We start from the raw sequence: 26,822 nt of genomic DNA on the forward strand, positions 1-26,822 counted from the left end.
GAGGAGATCTCTCTCCACACCCAGGTTCTGATAGGAGTGTGTATGTTTGATCTGAACGTACCTACTCTCCTTCCATCGCTTAGGGGTGTAATAAAGGAGTAAGGGGAGACCTCAGGAGTGGACACTCCCCACACCTATGTATGACTGCTCACTAAAGTGAGTATTCACAAAATCGAGTGCTCCTCTGCTATTTTGGAAGAATCCAGTAGGTAGCCTGCAGCCAGACCACACAGAGACCACTAGACCTGGGACATATTGGGTAATCTAGATACCTATAGATTCACCCTAAAATACTTGTGGATCAACCCCCCACCAGAATTCATGTGCACTTTGAGCCAACACCTCACTCCAATATCCTACGAGATGATAGACGTGATCTGTACACCATAACATAATAGTGACAGCGGGACCCCCATAGTTTTAATGGATCACACTTGTATTTCCTTTTAGCATAAATAGTAAAAGTTATGTTTTATCTCAATAAGGGTGACCCTGTACAGGGACTATTTTGTGGGTTATCAATCCTCTCATTCAGTTTTTGTCTAGATCCCCTCTACCGTGGAGGGTGTGTCCCCTCTACGGACACATGGTATACCTGGACTGCTTCACCTGTATCTATACAATGTGACCGCATGGAACTGGAAACATGTGAGCATAGCGGGGACGAGCGCTCCATGGTAAAGCCACCAACACTAGTTTAAAAAACGTCTACAGAGTCCTTGGCGACAAAGACAAAATGTATTTGGGCACGGGCAGTGGATGACAAGTTTAGGGACTGGACCACATGATCTTTGTGTAGCACTTACGCAGGGAAGAGAACAGAACCTGTGAATGAAGTACATTAGTGAGTTACATGAATATATGGCCCTTCCAATAATGTGCAATTGCTCAGCATAGCAGCAGAATGCTCTTTGGGGTGCTGTGCTGGCAATAGGCCTATGTAGCAACTTGAGGATTTGAAAAAGAAAAGCTGTAAAAAAATATAAAAAAAACAGTTATAACTATGCACTTACACAGTCCATCTGAGTGAAAGAAAGTTTAGTTGCTCTATAATTGTGCCTCTGTCTTTAAATTACAGAAAACACACTTGCAATTTTGCTAGTACCGTTTAATAATCTGTGTATCAAACCCCTGACTATTCAGTTATATGTCTCATAATAAAATGTCTGGAAAATGGGAGAGTACAAAACGAAAGACCCATGCCTCGTCCTCCCAGAGTTAGAATGTGGATGGTAGTAGTGGTATCAGTACTGGCCAGGAGTAGTAGTAGTTGGCCACAGTTCTCCCTGGCTCATGAAAACTGCAAAATTATTATTGAGGACAAAGAGGATGGGATTGTGGACTGGGGGAAGTATGGGGGGTATTACTATTACTGAAGGCATTGTCAGAGGTATTTTTAATACTGGTAACACAACCAGGGCATTGTTATTGCTGGGTCCACTATAAGGGGACATTTACCTACTAGGACACCGTAGGGGGCCTTATAGGGGCTTTATAGCTATAGGGGTTTAGACGCTGTGAGTTTGTGTAGTGATCAGCGGCAGTGTACTACAACCCATTCAAACTTATTATGGGAGGGGGAACCCTAACCAAAGTTCGCCCTGGGGTCCTTAGAACTCTAGTTAACCACCTCAGCCCCCATAGCTTAAACACCCTGAAAGACCAGGCCACTTTTTACACTTCTGACCTACACTACTTTCACCGTTTATTGCTCGGTCATGCAACTTACCACCCAAATGAATTTTACCTCCTTTTCTTCTCACTAATAGAGCTTTCATTTGGTGGTATTTCATTGCTGCTGACATTTTTACTTTTTTTGTTATTAATCGAAATTTAACGATTTTTTTGCAAAAAAATGACATTTTTCACTTTCAGTTGTAAAATTTTGCAAAAAAAACAAGATCCATATATAAATTTTGCTCTAAATTTATTGTTCTACATGTCTTTGATAAAAAAAAAATGTTTGGGTAAAAAAAAAATGGTTTGGGTAAAAGTTATAGCGTTTACAAACTATGGTACAAAAATGTGAATTTCCGATTTTTGAAGCAGCTCTGACTTTCTGAGCACCTATCATGTTTCCTGAGGTTCTACAATGCCCAGACAGTACAAACACCCCACAAATGACCCCATTTCGGAAAGTAGACACCCTAAGGTATTCGCTGATAGGCATAGTGAGTTCATAGAACTTTTTATTTTTTGTCACAAGTTAGCGGAAAATGATGATTTTTTTTTTTTCTTTTTTTTTTTTTCTTACAAAGTCTCATATTCCACTAACTTGTGACAAAAAATAAAAACTTCTATGAACTCACTATGCCCATCAGCGAATACCTTGGGGTGTCTTCTTTCCAAAATTGGGTCACTTGTGGGGTAGTTATACTGCCCTGGCATTCTAGGGGCCCAAATGTGTGGTAAGGAGTTTGAAATCAAATTCTGTAATAAATGGCCGGTGAAATCCGAAAGGTGCTCTTTGGAATGTGGGCCCCTTTGCCCACCTAGGCTGCAAAAAAGTGTCACACATGTGGTATCTCCGTATTCAGGAGAAGTTGGGGAATGTGTTTTGGGGTGTCATTTTACATATACCCATGCTGGGTGAGATAAATATCTTGGTCAAATGCCAACTTTGTATAAAAAAATGGGAAAAGTTGTCTTTTGCCAAGATATTTCTCTCACCCAGCATGGGTATATGTAAAATGACACCCCAAAACACATTGCCCAACTTCTCCTGAATACGGAGATACCAGATGTGTGACACTTTTTTGCAGCCTAGGTGGGCAAAGGGGCCCATATTCCAAAGAGCACCTTTCGGATTTCACTGGTCATTTTTTACAGAATTTGATTTCAAACTCCTTACCACACATTTGGGCCCCTAGAATGCCAGGGCAGTATAACTACCCCACAAGTGACCCCATTTTGGAAAGAAGACACCCCAAGGTATTCGCTGATGGGCATAGTGAGTTCATGGAAGTTTTTATTTTTTGTCACAAGTTAGTGGAATATGAGACTTTGTATAGACTTTGTATGAAAAAAAAAATAATAATAAAAATCATCATTTTCCACTAACTTGTGACAAAAAATAAAAAATTCTAGGAACTCGCCATGCCCCTCACGGAATACCTTGGGGTGTCTTCTTTCCAAAATGGGGTCACTTGTGCGGTAGTTATACTGCCCTGGCATTCTAGGGGCCCAAATGTGTGGTAAGTAGGTAAATGACCTGTGAAATCCGAAAGGTGCTCTTTGGAATGTGGGCCCCTTTGCCCACCTAGGCTGCAAAAAAGTGTCACACATGTGGTATCTCCGTATTCAGGAGAAGTTGGGGAATGTGTTTTGGGGTGTCATTTTACATATACCCATGCTGGGTGAGATAAATATCTTGGTCAAATGCCAACTTTGTATAAAAAAATGGGAAAAGTTGTCTTTTGCCAAGATATTTCTCTCACCCAGCATGGGTATATGTAAAATGACACCCCAAAACACATTGCCCAACTTCTCCTGAATACGGAGATACCAGATGTGTGACACTTTTTTGCAGCCTAGGTGGGCAAAGGGGCCCATATTCCAAAGAGCACCTTTCGGATTTCACTGGTCATTTTTTACAGAATTTGATTTCAAACTCCTTACCACACATTTGGGCCCCTAGAATGCCAGGGCAGTATAACTACCCCACAAGTGACCCCATTTTGGAAAGAAGACACCCCAAGGTATTCGCTGATGGGCATAGTGAGTTCATGGAAGTTTTTATTTTTTGTCACAAGTTAGTGGAATATGAGACTTTGTATAGACTTTGTATGAAAAAAAAAAAAAAAAAAAAAAAAAATCATCATTTTCCACTAACTTGTGACAAAAAATAAAAAATTCTAGGAACTCGCCATGCCCCTCACGGAATACCTTGGGGTGTCTTCTTTCCAAAATGGGGTCACTTGTGGGGTAGTTATACTGCCCTGGCATTCTAGGGGCCCAAATGTGTGGTAAGTAGGTAAATAATGAATATTAAACCGCGGCACTCGAATTGAGTAGTAAATTATTTTTTAATCCATCCACAAAAATGAGACTTAAGGCCAACGTTTCGGTCTCATCCCGAGACCTTGTTCACGGCCTGGAAGCAGGAAACGTCTGGTGTGGAGGATGGCTTTTAGCGTTTCCTGCTTCCAGGCCGTGAACAAGGTCTCGGGATGAGACCGAAACGTTGGCCTTAAGTCTCATTTTTGTGGATGGATTAAAAAATAATTTACTACTCAATTCGAGTGCCGCGGTTTAATATTCATTATATACTGACTGTCTACCGCTGAGCACCGGACCACTGGTAAAGGAGTGCCGTCCAAACAACCTCTACATTGTAAGTAGGTAAATGACCTGTGAAATCCGAAAGGTGCTCTTTGGAATGTGGGCCCCTTTGCCCACCTAGGCTGCAAAAAAGTGTCACACATGTGGTATCTCCGTATTCAGGAGGAGTTGGGGAATGTGTTTTGGGGTGTCATTTTACATATACCCATGCTGGGTGAGAGAAATATCTTGGCAAAAGACAACTTTTCCCATTTTTTAATAGATATTTCTCTCACCCAGCATGGGTATATGTAAAATGACACCCCAAAACACATTCCCCAACTTCTCCTGAATACGGAGATACCACATGTGTGACACTTTTTTGCAGCCTAGGTGGGCAAAGGGGCCCAAATTCCTTTTAGGAGGGCATTTTTAGACATTTGGATACCAGACTTCTTCTCACGCTTTGGGGCCCCTAAAATGCCAGGGCAGTATAAATACCCCACATGTGACCCCATTTTGGAAAGAAGACACCCCAAGGTATTCAATGAGGGGCATGGCGAGTTCATAGAAAAAAAAATAATTTTGGCACAAGTTAGCGGAAATTGATTTTTTTGATTTTTTTTCTCACAAAGTCTCCCTTTCCGCTAACTTGGGACAAAAATTTCAATCTTTCATGGACTCAATATGCCCCTCAGCGAATACCTTGGGGTGTCTTCTTTCCAAAATGGTGTTATTTGTGGGGTGTTTGTACTGCCCTGGCATTTGAGGGTCTCCACAATCATTACATGTATGGCCAGCATTAGGAGTTTCTGCTATTAATAGAGAATAGAAACATAGAAACATGTTTCTATGTTTCTATGTTTCTATTCTCCTTATATTGAGCATACGGGTAATGAGATTTTTTTTTTTCCGTTCAGCCTCTAGGCTGAAAGAAAAAAATGAACGGCACAGATTTCTTCATTCGCATCGATCAATGTGGATGAAAAAATCTCTGCCAAAAAAAAAAAGGAGGGGAAAGGCGTCTGCCAGGACATAGGAGCTCCGCCCAACATCCATACCCACTTAGCTCGTATGCCCTGGCAAACCAGATTTCTCCATTCACATCAATCGATGTGGATGAATAAATCATTGCCGGGATTTTTTTATTTTTTTTTATATACAAAGTGTTTGACAAAGCATAGGAACACCGCCACCTCCTCAGCTCATATGCCTCGGCAAACGTATCTTTTACTGCAGAGGAGAAATCTCGTCTTGCAGCGCCTCATACACCGACTTGCGTGTAATCTGACAGCAGCGCAATGCTTCTGTCAGAATGCACATCAGTGCTGCAGCTAGTCGATCGGTTGGTCCACCTGGAAGGTAAAAAAAAACAGGCCGCAACACAATAATTTTATTGACTTTGGAAGAGAACATATAAACTTTAACTTTTTGAACTGAACATTAACCTTTTTGCTTACTGGTGTTTTTTTTTTTTGTTTTTTTTTTACCTTTATAGAACAAACCTCTCCTTCCCCATGGGTCAATGTGCAAAGCGCAAATCGCCCAAAGATGTGGCGAAGTACGTTATGCACTTTGTTCCATGTGAAAGGAGACGTTTGCAGCAGCTGTGAGTGAATGGGCCCTAATAGCCCTGTGTGCCTGTCTTGGTGAGATGTGATCCCTATGCTAGGTGTACCTGTGTGTGGTACTTCCGGAAACACTCTCCTAAGCATAGGGCAGGGTGGTCAGGACAGTCAGGACAGAAATAGTGGGTGTCACGCCTTATTCCACTCCTGCTACAGACACGACATCTTTTTCGGGGTGACGGTTGGGTTGAGGTACCAGCAACGACATTGGGGAAATGTCGCTCGTGTAGACGGCTAACTACACTGGTGGATGGGGCCACGGAACCTTCTGGATACAGGAGGTTCTCGATGATCTCTTCCTGGAATTTGAGGAAGGATCGTGTTCTCCCAGCCTTACTGTAGAGAACAAAACTATTATACAGAGCCAATTGAATCAAATATACAGACACCTTCTTATAACAGCGTCTGGTTCTGCGGGAAACTAAATACGGAGACAACATCTGGTCATTGAAGTCCACCCCTCCCATGAGCAAATTATAGTCGTGGACTGAGAGGGGCTTTTCAATGACACGGGTTGCTCGCTCAATTTGGATTGTCGTGTCTGCGTGAATGGAGGAGAGCTTGTCTCTCCATTTCACCGCGAGTAGTTCTTCGTTACACAAGGCAGCCCTCTCCCCCCTTGCAAGACGGGTGGTAACGAGCCGTTGGGGGAAGCCCCGGCGACTAGGTCGCACGGTGCCACAGGCGCAAATCCGTTCTAGAAACAAATGCCTAAAGAGGGCCACACTTGTGTAGAAATTGTCCACATAAAGATGGTACCCCTTGCCGAATAAGGGTGACACCAAGTCCCAGACTGTCTTCCCACTGCTCCCCAGGTAGTCAGGGCAACCGACCGGCTCCAGGGTCTGATCTTTTCCCTCATAGACATGAAATTTGTGGGTATAGCCTGTGGCCCTTTCACAGAGCTTATACAATTTGACCCCATACCGGGCACGCTTGCTTGGGATGTATTGTTTGAAGCCAAGGCGCCCGGTAAAATGTATTAGGGACTCGTCTATGCAGATGTTTTGCTCGGGGGTATACAAATCTGCAAATTTCTGGTTGAAATGGTCTATGAGGGGCTAAATTTTGTGGTCAAAAGCTGGGTGGCCTCTGGGACGGGAGGTGGTGTTGTCGCTAAAATGCAGAAAACGCAGGATGGTCTCAAATCGTGTCCTGGACATAGCAGCAGAGAACATGGGCATGTGATGAATTGGGTTCGTGGACCAATATGACCGCAATTCATGCTTTTTAGTTAGACCCATGTTGAGGAGAAGGCCCAGAAAAATTTTAATTTCGGAAACTTGGACTGGTTTCCACCAGAAAGGCTGGGCATAAAAGCTTCCCGGGTTTGCGGTTATAAATTGTGTGGCATACCGGTTTGTTTCTGCCACAACTAAGTCTAAGAGCTCCGCAGTCAAGAACAGCTCAAAAAATCCCAGGGCCGAACCGATATGAGCCGTCTCAACCCGAACTCCAGACTGGGCGGTGAAAGGGGGAACTAATGGTCAGCACCTCAGGGATTCTAGGGGCTCTACGGGCCTGTCTGTGCGGTGGCTGCGACGGGGTAACTACTGCACGTGCCACCGTACCAGCTTCAACTGCCCTTCTGGTGCTCGCTACTTCACCATGTTGTACGGCAGTGCTGGTACTAGGTCCAGGAAGGGCTGCGCTGCTGGTGTATGCCTCACCACGTGATCCGGCAGCGACAGCCCCACTCTGCTGCTCTTGAAGCGGATCCTGCGTAACCTGTGGTCTAGCGACACTGGGCCGGGTACGCCTGATGCTATCAGGGACCTCCACCTCCTCGTCCGAACTTTGGGTCAGAGAGCCACTGCTTTCTACAGGTTCATATTCTGACCCGCTAGATTCGTCAGATGAGGGTTCCCACTCCTCATCCGACTGGGTCAGAATCCTGTAGGCCTCTTCAGAAGAATACCCCCTGTTTGACATTTTGGACTACTAAATTTAGGGGTATTCCCTGAGACTACCCAAGAAAAAAAGCAAACCTGTCTTACAAAGGGGAGGCTAGCGAAGTACCGGAGGCCGCTGCGGTTGCTAAAAAATATCAAAACTGTTTTTTTTTATCGCCGCATCGCGTGTAAAGTGAATGTGCAGTGATCAAAAAATATATATTTTTTGTCACTGCGGCGGGGGGGCGTGGGTGAACGCACGTGTGGGCGACCGATCAGGCCTGATCGGGCAAACACTGCGTTTTGGGTGGAGGGCGAGCTAAGGTGACACTAATACAATTATAGATCTGACCGTGATCAGTTTTGATCACTTACAGATACTATAAAAGTACAAATGCTGATTAGCGATACGCTAAACAGCGAATAAGTGACTGCGGTGCGGTGGGCTGGGCGCTAACTCACGCTAAACTACCTAACCAAGGGGCCTAAACTATCCCTAAAACCTAACAGTCAATACCAGTGAAAAAAAATAAGTGACAGTTTACACTGATCACTTTTTTTCCTTTCACTAGTGATTGACAGGGGCGATCAAAGGGGTGATCAAAGGGTTAATTGGGGTGCAGGGGGGTGATCTGGGGCTACAGTGTAGTGTTGGTGCTACTCACAGTTCAGTCTGCTCCTCTGCTGGATCCAACCGACGAAAAGGACCAGCACAGGAGCAGAGAAGCCATATAACAGATCATATTTACTAATATGATCTGTTATATGGCTTGTGATTGGATTTTTTGAAAATCGCCAGCCTGCCAGCCAATGATCGTTGCTGGCAGGCTGGTGACGAACTTGTTCTTTAACTTTTGCCGACCCGCGATGCGCATGCGCAGGCCGGCTCTGACCGAAATCTCGCGTCTCGCGAGATGACGCACGGATGCGTCCAGGAGGAATGAATCAACCACCTTCCGGACGCATCCGTGCGTTAGGCGGTCGGGAGGTGGTTAAGACACTGTGTCCTTATACTATAAACAGTGATAATCAGGATGATCTAGTGGTGATAGATAATCAGTTCTCACCTCTCCTGTGTTCTCCCCTGGCCTTATACTATAAACCGTGATAAACATGGCGTTCTAGTGGTGATAGATAATAAGTCCAGGCCCTCCCTCTGTTGCTAACTTCTCCTTTGCCACACACAGAAACCCCAAAAATCTTATTAATGTTTACTCCACATCCTCTCCAGTCTCTTTTAACTGCACACTCTGGAATGCATGGTCGGTTCGTAACAAACTACCCACAATCTACAATTTCTTTCTCTCACACTCTCTGAACTTGCCAGCCCTTACAGAAACCTGGCTTCAATCCTCTGAAACTGCTTCCCCTGCTGCCCTATCCTATGGTGGACTTCAATTTTCCCATACCCCCTGACCTGATGACAGGCGCGGTGGAGGAGTAGGCAGAGATCGCGCTACATTTTTTCTGGAAGAGTAAAAAAAATTCTGGAAGAGTAAAAATACTCCATTTTTGAGGAGTATTTTCAGCCGATGAGGAGTACGAAAGTTACAGTAATTCAAATAGTTAATACGAAGGCCTGTATAACATTAAGGGGTTGCTGTTTATGCAGGGAAACCATTACTAGTACTCTAGAACTCTCTTCCATGCATAAATAGCAAATTTAGACAATTTTTAATGTAGCTGAGGTCACTGTTGGGCTGAGGGGGTCGGTACCACTAAGGACACTGTTGGGCTGAGGGGGTCGGTACCACTAAGGACACTGTTGGGCTGAGGGGGTCGGCACCACTAAGGACACTGTTGGGCTGAGGGGGTCGGCACCACTAAGGACACTGTTGGGCTGAGGGGGTCGGCACCACTGAGGTCACTGTTGCTCTGAGGGGGTCGGCACCACTAAGGACACTGTTGGGCTGAGGGGGTTGGCACCACTAAGGACACTGTTGGGCTGAGGGGGTCGGCACCACTGAGGTCACTGTTGCTCTGAGGGGGTCGGCACCACTTAGGTCACTGTTGCTCTGAGGGGGTCGGCACCACTGAGGTCACTGTTGCTCTGAGGGGGTCGGCACCACTGAGGTCACTATTGCTCTGAGGGGGTCGGCACCACTGAGGTCACTGTTGCAGTGATTTTATGAGGTTTAAAGGGTTTGTCCTAAGATCGATATTTAAAGAGGACCCCGCACCTCTCCGGATTTCTCTGTTTTGGAAACTACTTGCACCCCCCATGTTATAACAATCCTGGAGCATCTATTCTTATGACTTTATGTTGCACAATTCCTCTTATTTCTGCTATTAGTTATGAATGACTTGCTAGCAGTTTTCAGTGAAGGTCCAGATGGGGGTGTCACTGCACAGCCTGATATTCAATCAGTGCTGTCAACTGGTAACCCCCCACTGGACCTTTATTGCAGACTACTCGCAATTTTTTCATAAGTTCTAGTAGGAATAATAGAGGAATGGTACAAGAATTGATTCCCCAGAATGGTTATTGCATGGGAAACGCAAGACGTTACTAAAACAGACATGTCCCCTTCAAGTACATGATCGCTGGGGGCCCCACCCTGGTTACCATATTCTAGTGTTCTCTGGGTCAAGTATGGATAGGTAAATAAGTGTTGATCTTGGGACAATCCCTTTAATTTTTGCTACTGTTTCTGTGCCGCTGGTCTCTGGGGGGGTATGCCATCCATCACGTGGCCATTGCTGCCCTCCAAAGTTACGTCCTTGTAGATGAGCTCGGTGCCACCGGGGCTGTTGGTAGACTCTGAAGAGACCTGAGGCACTGGCGGAGCAGGACACAGGCACAATGGATGGTGGTGCATGCTGGTGCCAAGGGCACAATCGAAAGACCCGGGCCGGGCACATACCTTGCACCACCACAGTCACATGTGGATCTGGATGATGTCACTGATCTAGGGTGCAGCAACCTTTGGCACTCCAGCTCTGCTGTGAAACTACAACACCCAGCATGCACACTTGCTCAGCTGTTCTTGTAACTCCCAAAGAAGTGAAAGGAGGATACTGGGAGTTGTAGTTTCAGCACAGCTGGAGTTCCAAAGGTTGCTTATCCCTGATCTGGAGGCTGTCATTTTGTTATGCTTGATCTTGCTATAAAGGAGAGTTCGTCTTCCATGACCCTGTTGCCCTATCTCATGCCACAAAATTGCCACCACCGCTGTGGTTATTAGATTATACAATTTTATATCAAAGACTTCATGCACTTGGCAGAGGGACTGTATGTCCTGGACTGGAGGCTGTAAATGGCCACATGCAGTCTTGTTGTAGCACCATGTGCCGCCATGCGGCTCCGCATTACAGAAGAAATCCTTATAGCAAACAATATCCCTAGTTCACCGTCTGATGGAACATGTTGCAATAAATCCTTGATGGATTCATAAGCTGACAAGTGACATAGGTAGAGCAGGAGCCAGAGGTCTACAGGTGACAGGTCTCCTGTCAGTTATGGAGGTTGTATGGAGGTCTGTTGAGTTCTATAAGCAGGAGTCTGAAGCGCTCAGCCACTGAGTGAAGACGGTCCCGTAGACCTTCTATTGAGGCCGTCTTCACTTCGGTACCGCACCCAGCAGGGAGGAGAGACAGCGCTCAGCTGAGCGCTTCAGACTCATCATTAGAGAGGAAAACAAGGCGCTCAGATCCGGGACCCCCACTACACAGCAAGGCCACTTACCCCGCCACTCCGCGAGTAAGGATCGCGCGCCTCCTTCCTTCCTCCCTTCGGAGCGTGGTGTGCCATAAGCGCCGGCAGCCGCTCAAACGGACCAATAACAAAGCTCCTCACTGTAAGGAGCCTTGTTAGTGGTTGTTTCAGGCAGCAGCAGCATCGCTGTGCTGCCTGTGCCGTTCACTGCGCTCACTGCGCTGATGAATAGCAGGGAAAAGTCTAAGGCGTATCGGTACGCCTTAGACTTTTTCCAGGGAGTAAAATGGCCTGAACAGGCGTCTATGACGCTTGTACAGGCGTTATTGCGACCTCTGGGAGTAGGCATACTACTTTCTCCAGAGTGCACTTTTCAGGTCATTCCCCCTGTACTCCCTCTCACATTCTCCTCTTTTAAGGTTCACACAATTAGACTCTTCCATTCATTCCCCTTGAGAGTTGCAGTTGTCTATCGTCCCCCAGGCTCCCCTACCAATTTCTGGATCACTTTGCAGCTTGGCTTCCTCACTTCCTATCTTCTGAATCACCAGCTCGTATTATGGGTGATTTTAATATCCCCATTGATGATCCTATCTCCCCATCAGCCAATCACTTTCTTTCTTTAACCTCCTCTCTTAGCCTATCACAACTTACTTCCTCTGCCACGCATGAACAGGGCAATATACTTGATCTAGTCTTCTTCTGTCTCTGCTCAACCTCAAACTTTAGTAACTTATCCTTCCCACTTTCCGACCACAATCTTCTTTCATTTACCATAAAGACCTCTCACTTTTCTCATGGCAATCCTACTTTTCACACTTACAGAAACCTACACACCATTAACTGCCAGCAACTTATTAACACCCTACAACTAGCTCTTACCCCAATCACTTCCCTCCCCTGTCCAGACTTGGCTGCCAATCATTACAACCAGACCCTCAAAACCACCCTAGACGAGGTTCCTCCAATATCAATCCGTCCCTCCCGACACAGAACACGGCAACCCTGGCACACACCTGAAACACGTTTTCTACAGCGCTGCTTCAGATGTGCAGAACGCTTTATGGAGAAAATCGTGAATATCAGCAGACTTCCTCCATTATAAATTTATGCTCAAAACATACAATTCGGCTCTCAACATTGCCAAACAAAAGTACTTCACCTCTCTCATCTCCTCACTCTCTAATAACCCAAAACGACTTTTTGACACTTTTCACTCCCTTCTAAGCCCTAAAGTTCCAGAACCTATCACTGACCTCTGCGCTGATGGCATGGCCACTTACTTCAGAGACAAGATTGGCAGTATCCGGCAGGAAATAATCTCCCAGTCCCCAAATAATTTCAATCCTCCTCCCTCCAATTCCTCCACATGCTCTCTCTCCTCTTTTGACCCTATAACAGAGGAAGAAGTCTCCAGGCTTCTTTTTTCTTCTATATCTCTCTTTATATCTCTCTCTCTATATATATATCTCTCTCTATATATATCTCTCTCTATATATCTCTCTCTCTCTCTATATCTCTCTCTCTCTCTATATCTCTCTCTCTATATATCTCTCTCTATATATATATCTCTCTCTCTTTATCTCTCTCTATATCTCTCTCTCTCTATATATCTCTATATATCTCTTTCCCTCCTCTTTTATAACCCTACTACTAAAGAAACCATCTCTTGACCCGACCTGTGCTGCTAACTACCGACCTGTTTCTAACCTCCCCTTCATCTCTAAACTCCTTGAATGTCTTGTCTACTCTCGCTTAACCACCTCAGCTCCCCTAGCTTAAACACCCTTAATGACCAGACCACTTTTTACACTTCTGCACTACACTACTTTCACAGTTTATTGCTCGGTCATACAACTTACCACCCAAATGAATTTTACCTCCTTTTCTTCTCACTAATAGAGCTTTTATTTGGTGGTATTTCATTGCTGCTGACATTTTTACTTTTTTTGTTATTAATCGAAATTGACCGAAATTTTTGCAAAAAATGAAATTTTTCACTTTCAGTTGTAAATTTTTTCAAATAAAACTACATTTCTATATACATTTTTATCTAAAATTATTGTTCTACATGTCTTTGATAAAAAAAATGCAATAAGTGTATATTTATTGGTTTACGCAAAAGTTATAGCGTTTACAAACTATGGTACAAAAATGTGAATTTCCGCATTTTGAAGCAGCTCTGACTTTCTGAGCACCTGTCATGTTTCCTGAGGTTCTACAATGCCCAGACAGTAGAAACACCCCACAAATGACCCCATTTCGGACACCCTAAGGTATTCGCTGATGGGCATAGTGAGTTCATAGAAGTTTTTATTTTTTGTCACAAGTTAGCGGAAAATGATGATTTTTTTTTTTTTCTTACAAAGTCTCATATTCCACTAACTTGTGACAAAAACTTCCATGAACTCACTATGCCCATCACGAAATACCTTGGGGTGTCTTCTTTCCAAAATGGGGTCACTTGTGGGGTATTTATATTGCCCTGGCATTTTAGGGGACCTAAAGCGTGAGAAGAAGTCTGGAATCCCCATTTTGGAAAGAAGACACCCCAAGGTATTCCGTGAGGCGCATGGCGAGTTCCTAGAATATTTTTTTTTTGGCACAATTTAGCGGAAAATTATGATTTTTTTTTTTCTTACAAAGTCTCATATTCCACTAACTTGTGACAAAAAATACAATTTTACATGAACTCGCCATGCCCCTCACGAAATACCTTGGGGTGTCTTCTTTCCAAAATGGGGTCACATGTGGGGTATTTATACTGCCCTGGCATTTTAGGGTCCCTAAAGCGTGAGAAGAAGTCTGGAATATAAATGTCTAAAAATTTTTACGCATTTGGATTCCGTGAGGGGTATGGTGAGTTCATGTGAGATTTTATTTTTTGTCACAAGTTAGTGGAATATGAGACTTTGTAAAAAACTTGTAAAAAAAAATAAAAAATCTTCTATGAACTCGCCATGCCCCTCAAAAGTGATCTTTTTTATAGCGCCGCAGAGATTCTACGGTGTTTTTGCAGTGATCAGAAAAAAAAAATATTTCTGTCACTGCGGTGGGGCGGACTGAACGCAAGTGTGCGCACAAGATCAGGCCTGATCGGGCGAACACTGCGTTTTTTGTAGAGCCTATAGAACATTGTGGACAAGAAAAGGCATTTTGTATATAGTTCTGGCAATGTGGTTCTGGCAATGTGCGGATCCGAAAAATGCGGAAAGCAAATTGCCGGTGTCCGTGTTTTGCGGATCCGCGGTGTCCCTGTTTTCTGGATCCGCGGATCCGTAAAACACATACGGACGTCTGAATGGAGCCTTACAGGGGGTGATCAATGACAGGGGGGTGATCAGGGAGTCTATATGGGGTGATCACCCCCCTGTAAGGCTCCACTCAGACATCCGTATGTGTTTTGCGGATCCGCAAAACACATACGGATGTCTGAATGGAGCCTTACAGGGGGGTGATCAATGACAGGGGGGTGATCAGGGAGTCTATATCAGGTGATCAGAGGTTAATAAGTGACAGGGGGGGTGTGGTGTAGTGGTGTTTGGTGCTACTTTACAGAGCTGCCTGTGTCCTCTGGTGGTCGATCCAAGCAAAAGGGACCACCAGAGGACCAGGTAGCAGGTATATTAGACGCTGTTATCAAAACAGCATCTAATATACCTTTTTGGGGTTAAAAAGATCGCATCTACAGCCTGCCTGCGAATGATCACCGCTGGCAGGCTGCAGATCCACTCGTTTACCTCCGGTTCCTGTGAACGCGCGCTCCTGTGTGTGCGCGTTCACAGGAAATCACGCCTCTCGCGAGAGGACGCATCGGCGCGTCCAGGAGGAATAACAGGGCCGCCGCCAGGACGCAATCCTGCGTGCGGCGGTCCTGAGGAGGTTAATAAGCTATCTCTCTGCAAACTCTCTTCTTGACCCCTTACAATCTGCCTTCCGCCCTCTTCACTCTACAGAAACTGCCCTTACTAAAGTGTCTAACAATCTCCTAACAGCAAAAAGAAATGGTGACTATTCTCTACTGATTCTTCTGGATCTCTCTGCAGCGTTTGATACCATAGACCATAAACTGCTCCTCACTATGCTCCACTCAATTGGCCTTAAGGACACTGCTCTCTCTTGGTTCTCTTCCTATTTCTCTGGCCGCTCCTTTAGTGTATCATTTGCTGGCTCTTCTTCTTCTCCTCTTCCTCTTGATGTCGGAGTTCGTCAGGGCTCGGTACTAGGTCGTCCACTCTTCTCCCTCTATATAGCCCCCATCGGACAAACTATCAGTAGATTTGGCTTTTGATACCATCGCTATGCTGACAACACCCAACTATACACTTCATCCCCTGACATCACCCCTGCTTTACTCCAAAACACCAGTCATTGTCAGCTGTCTCTAACATCGTGTCCTCTCTGTATCTGTAACTGAACCTCTCAACTTTTTGTCTTTTCCCCCATCTACTAACTCACCTAAACTTGATATTTCAATTTCGCAGCACTATCATAACTCCTGTGCAACATGCCCGCTGTCTTGGAGCCACATTTGACTCTGATCTTTCTTTTGTTCCCCATATTCAATCACTTACACGCTCTTGTCGTCTGCACCTCAAGAATATCGCCAGAATCCACCCTTTTCTTACGGTGGAAACTGCAAAACTCTTGTTGTTGCCTTTATTCATTCTCGTCTTAACTACTGCAACGCATTACTAATCGGTCTCCCTCTCACTAAACTCTCCCCCCTTCAGTCTGTTCTAAATGCTGCAGCCAGGTTCATCTATCCATCCAACCGCTACACTGATGCTACTAGTCTGTGCCAGTCATTTCACTGGTTGCCCATCCACCACAGAATACAGTTCAAACTTCTCACCCTCACTCACAAAGCTCTCCACAGTGCTGCACCTCCATATATCTCCTCCCTCATCTCCATCTACCACCCTACTCGTGCTCACTGATCTGTTAGGGACCTAAGATTAATAACCTCTATAATTCGTACCTCTCACTCCCGTCTTAAAGTTCTCGAGCTGCACCTACTCTCTGGAATACTCTACCTCGGAATATTAGCTCAATTGACAACTTCTCCACCTTCAAACGTGCCTTAAAAACACATCTTTTCAGGCAGGCTTATCAAGCTACCTAAAATGACTTTTCCCCGGCTAAACCTTTCCCCCACCAACTCCTCTGGCCTAAACTCCATCCTCTTGTAGCCCCAAACCAGAAGAAAATCGGCCGGTACCACTCCTGTCAGTTCAATAATGGCTTGAATCCTATTTTTCACAATCAACTACCTTATGTGTCACCCCCAATTCCTCATAGATTGTAAGCGCTTGCGAGCAGGGCCCTGACTCCTAGTGTTTCAGTTGTATATTAGTCAGTTACTTTTGTTTTGTACATGAACCCTATGAATTTGTAAAGCGCTGCGGAATATGGTGGCGCTATATAAGCAAATTTTATTATTTTATCATTCTTATTAGTACTCGCTTCTGTGTTCTCCCATGTCCTTATACCATAATCAGTGATAAGCAGGGTGTTCTAGTGGTAATAATCAGTTCTCTCCTGTCCCCTATACTAGGTACAGTATCTTCATGCCTGCAGTCATCCCCAAACTGGTAGACAGAACAGGAAGACAGCATTAAAGGGTTTGTTCAGGAATAAGTAACTTTTTACATGTGTCCGCAGCCTCTACTATGGAAAGAGTCATACGTACCTGCTACCCTTAGCACCTTTATGCACGCTGGCTCCATTATGTCCATCTTCCAGTAAATGTTGTTTGCTTCCTCGTCGGCACAGGCATGGTCACCAGTTTCCAGTCATTGGCTGCAGCAGAGCAGTTGATTATGCCCATTCCGAGGAGGTAAACAAGCCATGGATCAAAAGAACTTTTTCTTACCGGCTTCACAGTCCTGGGACGGCCAGCAAGGGCAACAAGTGCACAAACAATGTAATGTTATATACACACAATGTAATGTTAGGGATGGAATATAAGGGCCACTCTCCCTGCATTGCAAACTGGTTGGAATAACAAAGCAATCAGATTGGATTTATACAGGAGACCTGCAGATATTTGGGTCAGATAACTCCTGCTGTCCGGTCATTTTTGGTCATTTTTTCAGGTCATATAAAACCTTCCACACGACTTCTCCAACCGTTTGATGACTTCTACAATATTTGTTTTACAGCTTGTGAATCCGGCTGAAGATCTGAACATTATTAATCCTACAGAGACATATGTGAGGGGCGATGAGCAGAGTACAGAGGACATTCCTGCAGATAACCGCCCAGGTGAGTAGTGACCACTAAGTAAAGCAGAGAGGTCTCTAAGATTCTACTCCTTCACTGGATGATACAATTTATGTTATATTTTTAGGTTCTGTCTTCTGTCAGTTTTTTCAGCGTTATATTCACCAATTCAGCTAAAATTAAATATGGATGTAAATGTGACAGCGTTATAGGTGATATACAGTATGTATATGATACATATAGTCCATCCTCAGGAGAGGTCATTAATATCAGATCGGCGGTGGATTCAACTCCCGGCAGCCTTGTCGGTCAGATGTATGGAGAGGACACAGTGCTCTGCGCGCTCTTAGACCTCTTCCTGGCCATGCAATGTGACGCTCATCGGTCATATGGCCTAGGCACAGATTAGTCCCATTCGACTGAATGGGTCTGAGCTACAATGCCAAGCACAGCTACTATTCAACAGACGGCGCTGTGCCCGGTAAGCTGTGAGGAGGCTTTGTATTAACTGGAGCTCCGGTGAGCACTGAAGTTTCCTCAGACAGCTGATTGGTGGGGGTGCAGGGACCGGACCCCCGCTGATCTCATATTGAAGACCTATGCTGAGGAAAATCTTGGAGAACCCCTTTTAATGATTTGCAAATGATAAAAAAACTGAAACAAAATATGCAAAACATCTCGATTTATTCAGTTTTGAGTATGAGAGACACGTGCATAAATACATTCACTTAACTTCTCAGGTGCCGCAACTGAGGGGTTAACTGCCGCTGATCGCAGCTCCCTGTCATAGAGGTCGGGTGCCGGCATTGTGTTTTTGCCGCCGACTGTATTTGAATTAAACGTTAATTATCATTGGTTGTTGGCACATTGCGCCCTCCCCTCCCCCCCAGTATTAAGTCACTGGTGGTGCAGTGCGCGCCCTCCCCCTAGTATTAAAATCATTGGTGGCAGTGGCCACAGGGTCCCCTCCTCCTCATTGGTGGTGCAGTGGCAGTTGTGATCGGAGCCCCAGCAGTGTAATCCTGGGGCTCTGATCGGTTACCATGGCAGCCAGGACGCTACTGAAGCCCTGGCTGCCATAGTCAGCTCCCAGAGCAGCATCAGCGCGGGGGGGTGGGTGGCTACTCCGCAAGGAAAGGTATTTATCATTTATCTAAACTAAAACAAAAAAACATGAAGGGTCCTGTTTAAAGCTGATGAGCTTGGGCGAGAGAAGCTACATAGATCAGTTGGTAGTCTATGAAAAGAGATGAATGATTTACATGATGCATGAGATCACCACAGCAGAGAGCATATGTTGAGCGCAGGCAGTGGCAGCTCATCAGGGACATATGTCGCATACTCAACCCCTTTGAAGAGACCACCAGAGTAGGGACCAGCATTAACATGGCATCACCCTGATATTTATATTTGTACTAATTCTCATGCTGATGCAACAAGGACTAGAGGAAGAACAACAACCTTCACAGCTTGCTGGGGATCCTGTAGCTGATAGGAACCTAGAAGGACAAAGTCGCATAAAGGAGGAAGTGGAGGAGGAGACGTTTGTGGTACAGGGAGACATGGAGTTTTCCCAGGCACAGTTAGGGAAGGAGGTTGGCGCTCGGTATGATAGATATGACAATGATGATGATGACGACGACAATGACATTGGCCATGACCAACCATTGAGTGGGGTCTTAAAGAACTTGGTCCACAGGCATGCTAGTGAGCATGACAAACTGCTTGCTTGGTTGCCTACATGCTGGCAAGCATATGGTTAGCATTAAGCAAAGTGATGACTACTGGATAGCCATACTTTTAGATCATTGCATTCAAAACAAAAAGGGGAAATTTTTTTTAATGATACCTGCCACCTGCATTTCTGTCCAGGAGTCCCATCTCCAACCTGACGCATATCAGCAAAAATTGCCTTATCCGCTTGCACGCACAGAGGCAGTCGTTCCTCTATTGGTGCTGAAGGACCTGTGCTACCAATGTGATGACATCACCATGCTCTCCCAGCATTAGTGCTTAGTAGCGCATGGTGACATCATCCCACTGAGAGTGTAGGTCCTTTAGCACCAAATGAAGAGCGACTTTTCTCTACGTGTGCAAGTGGATGAGAGGAGTAATTGTCCCCCCCTTCCCCATTAAAAACAAAACCCTGCACATTATTAACATTATTAATTATTACTGATGGGGGCCACCCTAGGAAACATTATTACTAACTGGGGCCACTATGGGGGACATTATATATACTGCAGGGATTGGTAATGAAATAAAAATCATCTAAATCATCCTCAAATAATGGCTGTTAAAAATGAATGCAAAACGTACAGACGACCAAGAAAGGGACAGGGTTCCAGATGGCGACCAAAATTGTCGCCAATGCGACTTAGAATTTACAAATGGCGACAAGACTTTTTAGTCTTGTCGCCATTTGCGACTAGACCCGCCACCGCAGCTCTGCAGTTGAATACAGCGGCGGGGCACAGGAGCTGATAGTTCTCTGCCCCGCCGTCGATGTTCTTCTCAGCAGCGCAGTGGAGAAGGAGTCTCTACCACCCCCCTGTGCTGCTGCTGCTGCTGCTGCTGCCGCTGCCGCCAATTAGAAGAGAGACGGGAGGAGGAGGGGAGGGGCTGTGGCCACTGCACCACCAATGAAGATAACTGACCTGTTAATACAAATACAGGAGGCGGGTGCCGAAATCAAATAGCCGGCACCCGACCTCTATGACACGGAGCTGCAATCAGCGGCAGTTAACCCCTCAGGTGCGGTACCTGAGGGGTTAACCGCAGCGGATTGCAGCTCCCTGTCATAGAGGTCGGGTGCCGGCTATTTGATTCCAGCACCTGCCTCCTGTATTCATATTAACAGGTCAGTTATCTTCATTGGTGGCGCAGTGCGCCCCCCCCAAACACCCCAGTATAATAAACCTTGGTGGCGCAGTGCGCCCCCCCCAAACACCCCAGTATAATAAACCTTGGTGGCGCACTGCGCCCCCCCTAAACACCCCAGTATAATAAACATTGGTGGTGCAGTGCCAATTAGGGATAAAAAATAAATTGACTCACCTCCTCCAATTGAACGCGTAGCTGCCGATCTCCTGTTCTTTCTTCAGGACCTGTCAAAGGACCTGTGGTGACGTCACTGAGCTCATCACATGGTCCATTACCATGGTCATGGATCATGTGATGTACCATGTGATGAGGACAGTGATGTCACCACAGGTCCTTTAACAGGTCCTGAAGAAAGAACAGGAGACCGGCAGCTACGCGTTCAATTGGAGGAGGTGAGTCAATTTATTTTTTTATTTATTTTTTTTAACCCTCAATTGACCTTCTACTAAGCATTATGTATTAAATATTGCTATTATTTTCCCTTATAACCATGTTATAAGGGAAAATAACACAGTGAATAGACTTTGATCCTAGCAACCATGCGTGAAAATCACACTACATCCGCACTTGCTTGCGGATGCTTGCGATTCTCACGCAGCCCCATTAACTTCTATGGGGCCTGTGTTGCGTGAAAAACGCACAACATAGAGCATGCTGTGATTTTCACGCAACGCACAAGTGATGCGTGAAAATCACTGCTCATGTGCACAGCCCCATAGAAGTGAATGGGTCCGGATTCAGTGCGGGTGCAATGCGTTCACATTGCACCCGCGCAGAAATCTCGCCCATGTGAAAGGGGCCTGAGGGTGAATTGGACAAGGGTTCCAAGCCCCTAAGGGAGCTATTAGTAAGTAAAAAAAAACACAAACACTAAGGCTACTTTCACACTTGCGGAAGTGTGATCCAGCAAGCGGTTCCGTCGTCGGAACTGCCTGCTGGATCTGCCGATCTGGATGTGACTGAAAGCATTTGTGAGACGCATCCGGATGCGGATCCATCTCACAAATGCATTGCAAGAACGAATCCATCTCTCCGCTTGTCATGCGGACAGACGGATCCGTCTTGTATCTTTTTACACATTTTTACCGGTCTTCAGTTTTTTTCGCCAGAGATAAAACTGTAGCATACTATGGTTTTATATTTTGCCTGATCAGTCAAAATGACTGAACTGAAGACCTCCTGATGCATCCTGAACGGATTACTCTCCATTCAGAATGCATGGGGATATGCCTGATCAGTTCTTTTCCGGTATAGAGCCCCTGTGACGGAACTCTATGTCGGAAATGAAAAACGCTAATGTGAAAGTACCCTAAAATATTAAGTTTAAATCCCCCTTTCCTAATTTTACACATAAAATATATAAACAATAAATAAATAAACATATTACATAGCGCTGCGTCCGAAAAGTCCAAACTATTAAATTATTAAAAAATATCTCCTATGCGGTGAGCGCCATAACAGAAATAAATAAAAACCATGCGATTCGCCATTTTTTAGTCACCTTGTCACCCTAAAAAATAGGATAGGACTGTGATATAATGGGCTGAACGTTTCATAAAATGCGAAATGCACGCAGTTTTTTTTGGTGTGTGTGTGTGGTTTTTTTTTGCGTGGTATTGAGTATCGCAATACTTTTTTATGGTGATGAAAGCGAATCAAAATTTTGGTATCCAAACAACCCTACACTGATCTGATCGGCGTAGCGTTGTCACGATACCAAAATTTTGATTCGGTTTCGTTTTGGCGACTAAAAATTTTATTTGGCTCCTAAATTTTTCAGTTCAGGAGCCAATGGCTACTAGGTATTTTTTTGGGTCTGGAATACTGAGGGATGTAAAAAATTATTGAAAAATGACCATGTGTCCGTTTTTTTTGGCCTTTTTTTTCACGTGTCAATGTAGCCTTAAGAGGTCATACAAAAGTCTCACCACTGAACACCAGATATTTGCCTGCTGCTGGGAGGAGCATGATGTGCTCGGTAATACTTTAACTTTATTCACAGTACGGGAGCTTCACAGATGTAAATGGGACACTAAGGAACAGCACTACTGCAGGGGGCCCACAAAGGGGGCATAACTACTGCGTGGGGGCACTTAGGGGGCATAGCTACTGTTTGGAGACATTAAGAGGACATTCTACTGAGTGGGGGCACTTAGGGAGCATCAGTACTGTGAAGAGGCCACTAAAGGGGAATTCCACTGTTGAAAGGGACACTGAATGAAGATAACTATTGTGTGGGGCGCTAAGAGGGGATTTGTCGCCTTTTGTCCAGCGCTAGGAAATGTTTTATTTATATATCTTTTAAATGACTGATTGGGTGGGGGTTGCAGGGGAAGTTGCTCAAGGTGGAAGCCAGCATTTTCTAGTTAGGCCCCTCTGTCTACTATTAGATTGTGGTTAATTGATACTTGAATTTTGTGCCATGCCTTGTAATTTCTGTAGATTATTTTTTTTGTGTGTGGAAAAGTTATAAAACTTCAATACAATTTTAATGTTATTCATCAATAATAACGTGTTTTATTCTTGGCAGATGACTGTACCAGGAACTTAGAGAAACATCTGGTATCTTCAGATTTTGAAGTAGATGATTGTGGTATTACACGAGATACATTTGAAGAGCATGCCAATATGCAAGATATACCCTCATCCATTCACAGCAACAATGCATCATTTGATTCTTTTAAACAGGTCCGATCTTCTGATTCATCACAGACTGTAACCCAGAATAAAAGTCACAGAAGGGGTGCTAAACATCAAATAGCTCACGTGAAAGAGAAGCCATTTCCATGTTCAGAATGTGGAAAATGTTTTAGATATAAATCAGGTATTGTTAGACATGAGAGAATTCACACAGGGGAGAAGCCATTTTCATGTTCAGAATGTGGTAAATGTTTTAATCGGAAATCAGTTCTTGTTATACATCAGAGAAATCACACAGGGGAGAAGCCATTTTCATGTTCAGAATGTGGTAAATGTTTTAAGAAGAAAGGGGCTCTTGTTGGACATCAGCGAAATCACACAGGAGAGAAACCATTTTCATGTTCAGAATGTGGGAAATGTTTTACTCAGAAATCGTCTCTTGTTGTACATAAGAGAAATCACACAGGAGAGAAGCCATTTTCATGTACAGAATGTGGAAAATGTTTTAAGCAGACATCAGCTCTTTTTGAACATCAGAGAAATCACACAGGAGAGAAGCCATTTTCATGTTCAGAATGTGAGAAATGTTTTAAGCAGAAATCGTCTCTTGTTATACATCAGAGAAATCACACAGGAGAGAAGCCATTTTCATGTACAGAATGTGGAAAATGTTTTAAGCAGACATCAGCTCTTGTTGTACATCAGAGAACTCACACAGGAGAGAAGCCATTTTCATGTACAGAATGTGGAAAATGTTTTAAGCAGAAACCAGCTCTTTTTGAACATCAGAGAAATCACACAGGGGAGAAGCCATTTTCATGTTCAGAATGTGGGAAATGTTTTAACAAAAAATCATCTCTATTTAAACATCAGAAAATTCACACAAGGGAGAAGCCATTTTCATGTTCAGAATGTGATGTGTTTCAACCGTAAATCATCTCTTGTTAAACATTTAAAAAAAAAACACCTATAAGAGAAGCCATGTTAATGCTTAGCCCATTAGTGACCTCCCTTATGTGTTTTTATGGTGGTCACTAACTGGCTTTATTCCTTCAGATATAGTGATGGATGAACACATGCCGGGACGGTTCGCTAACACGGACATCGGCAATGTGCATTCCGCAATTTGCGGACCGCACATTGCCTGCACTATAATAGAAAATGCCTAATCTTGTCTGCAATTGCGGACAAGAATAGGATATGTTCTATTTTTTTGCAGAAACGGAAGCACGGATGCGGAAGTGCGAATCCGCAAATGCGAATGCGGACAGCACATTCCGGCCTAATTGAAAATGAATGGGTCTGCACCCGTTCTGCAAAATTGCGGAACAGATGCGGACCCATTTTGCGGACGTGTGAATGGAAAAGATATCCCTCAAAATGAAAATAAATTAAATTATTTTTTAATAAAAATAAATTTTATTTTCTACAAGCGTCAACTTTCTTATCTTCACATGTACTTAAAAAATTTTTTATTAACTATTTTCTGTAAATTGCAAAAATAAAGAAAAAGAAAATTGTCTGTACAATATACATGTAACAACCAATAAAGGTATTACCAAAGCATTACGTGATCAGTCACAGTATTAATTTCGTGAATACAATATTTAACGTCCAGCATAGTAAAAGACATACATGAAATCAAGTAATATTGTTACAGAATATCCATTGTACAAACCACGTTTCCCACCTTTTTATTTATAAACAAAAGACCATCCCTCCCTACACAACTAAACCCTACCCCCCCCCCCCCCCTTCACCCGAGCGATGGAACGGGCCCGACCTCCTAAATCAGTTAAATTATCTATACTTCCAGAGAATAGCCAATGGTGTACTTCTCTTATCTGTTTTAACAGGCCACTTCTCACCCATCTTATGTCATTCTGATCCCTTTCAACCAGCACAGATCCAAAGCTAACTGGAATAAAGCAGATAGAAAGCAAGGAGAAACAAGGTCTTTGCTACTTCCCACCACACAACACATTTCACATTTAGGAAAGAAAGCTAATCCAGACACCGTATCCTATATTTCACCCAATTTTCCCATATTTTATTAAACTTCGTTACACATTGTCTTTTAATACACTGCTCAAAAAAATAAAGGGAACACTTAAACAACACAATGTAACTGCAAGTGAATCACACTTCTGTGAAATCAAACTGTCCACTTAGGAAGCAACACTGAGTGACAATCAATTTCACATGCTGTTGTGCAAATGGGATAGACAACAGGTGGAAATTATAGGCAATTAGCAAGACACCCCCAATAAAGGAGTGGTTCTGCAGGTGGTGACCACAGACCACTTCTCAGTTCCTATGCTTCCTGGCTGATGTTTTGGTCACTTTTGAATGCTGGCGCGGTGCTTTCACTCTAGTGGTAGCATGAGACGGAGTCTAAAACCCACACAAGTGGCTCAGGTAGTGCAGCTTATCCAGGATGGCACATCAATGCGAGCTGTGGCAAGAAGGTTTGCTGTGTCTGTCAGCGTAGTGTGAAATAAAGAAAATAGAAATGTCAGTCCTGTGTCCCAGAACACGGACAGTTACTTGCGCTGCTGGTTCCGATATGGTGTGGTGGGTAATTCACACTCGGGAGTCATGCAATGAAAAGGTTTGAAACCGCGCTGCTTAAGATTCAGTCGAACGCTGCACAGGTGAAAGAATCAGGGTACTAGCCTCCATCCTCCTCTCTCAAGGGGTTCAATCCTCCTCCGACCGCCGCCTCTGTAGGATTAAATGACCGGCATATAGTGAAGTACCCTCTTAGTTGTTGGTAAAAAAGGTTTTATTCTACTCACAGACAATAGTAGATAACAGGCATGTCACAATAAAATCAATTCAAACTCCTGCCCGACCCGGGTTTCGCTCTCTGGCTTCCTCAGGGGCGACAACTGCGCATGTCCACAGCTGGGCCCTTTAAATAGCCCAATCTCCCATTCTCAAGCTGTGGGAGCCATAGCCCAATCAGGACATATTAAAATACATCAGTGAAATACAATACATTTAACATATCATTAGTATGAAAAATCCTCTCCCCATAAAACAATATCAACCGTACGCCAAATATATCCAAAAGTCAATTAGATCTTTTTCAATTGTACGGTAAGCTTTTCACTATCATGTCGCCGCAGCCTTGTAGTATATACAACCTCATCTAAATATTTTGTTTTCCCTATTATCTGGACCGCATTTGTATATAAAGTATACCTTCTTTTTCAGCTTTTGTTCCACATTTTTCAGAAAACTTCTTAGTTCAAACTATTCATATCGCTCTTATACGTTTCCTCCCGCACTCACCTAAATCCCTCTCCACCCACTATTAGTCACGTTGCTCCAAACAAACTCAACCCCGCCCCTACCCATTCATCAAATTCTTATCACATGATCCGACTGTCCAATCAACAGTCACTTCGCATGACACTTCCTGGAAGGTCCTCAACACAAGGTAAAAACTTTTACTAGTTGATTCTCTGTAGACAAAACTTCTTATTTTATACTTTACACTAGACACGGCTTCAGGTCGAACTCAATATTCAGACCACTCGGTTGCAAGGTCCCCAATTGGTAGATCCATTGTACTTCTTTTCGATTGATTTGCAACAGCGAGTCACCTCCTCGCCAGTGTGGTTTAACCACTTC

General features: G+C 44.2%; 1 protein-coding gene and 1 pseudogene across 1 annotated transcript in view; both read left to right on the forward strand.

The window, feature by feature from the left end:
* The window catches only part of LOC121003523, a 791,128-nt pseudogene that overhangs the window by 121,341 nt on the left and 642,965 nt on the right, over positions 1–26,822 (forward strand).
* Positions 18,084–26,822, forward strand: part of LOC121004240 (gastrula zinc finger protein XlCGF26.1-like) — a 273,048-nt gene continuing 264,309 nt past the window's right edge. The window contains exons 1-3 of the mRNA XM_040436398.1: positions 18,084–18,141; positions 19,101–19,367; positions 23,338–24,003. Coding sequence (XP_040292332.1) covers positions 18,084–18,141; positions 19,101–19,367; positions 23,338–24,003 — 991 coding nt within the window. The remainder of the gene's footprint in view (positions 18,142–19,100; positions 19,368–23,337; positions 24,004–26,822) is intronic.

Source organism: Bufo bufo, chromosome 6, assembly GCF_905171765.1.
Source record: "Bufo bufo chromosome 6, aBufBuf1.1, whole genome shotgun sequence".
Lineage (NCBI taxonomy): Eukaryota > Metazoa > Chordata > Amphibia > Anura > Bufonidae > Bufo > Bufo bufo.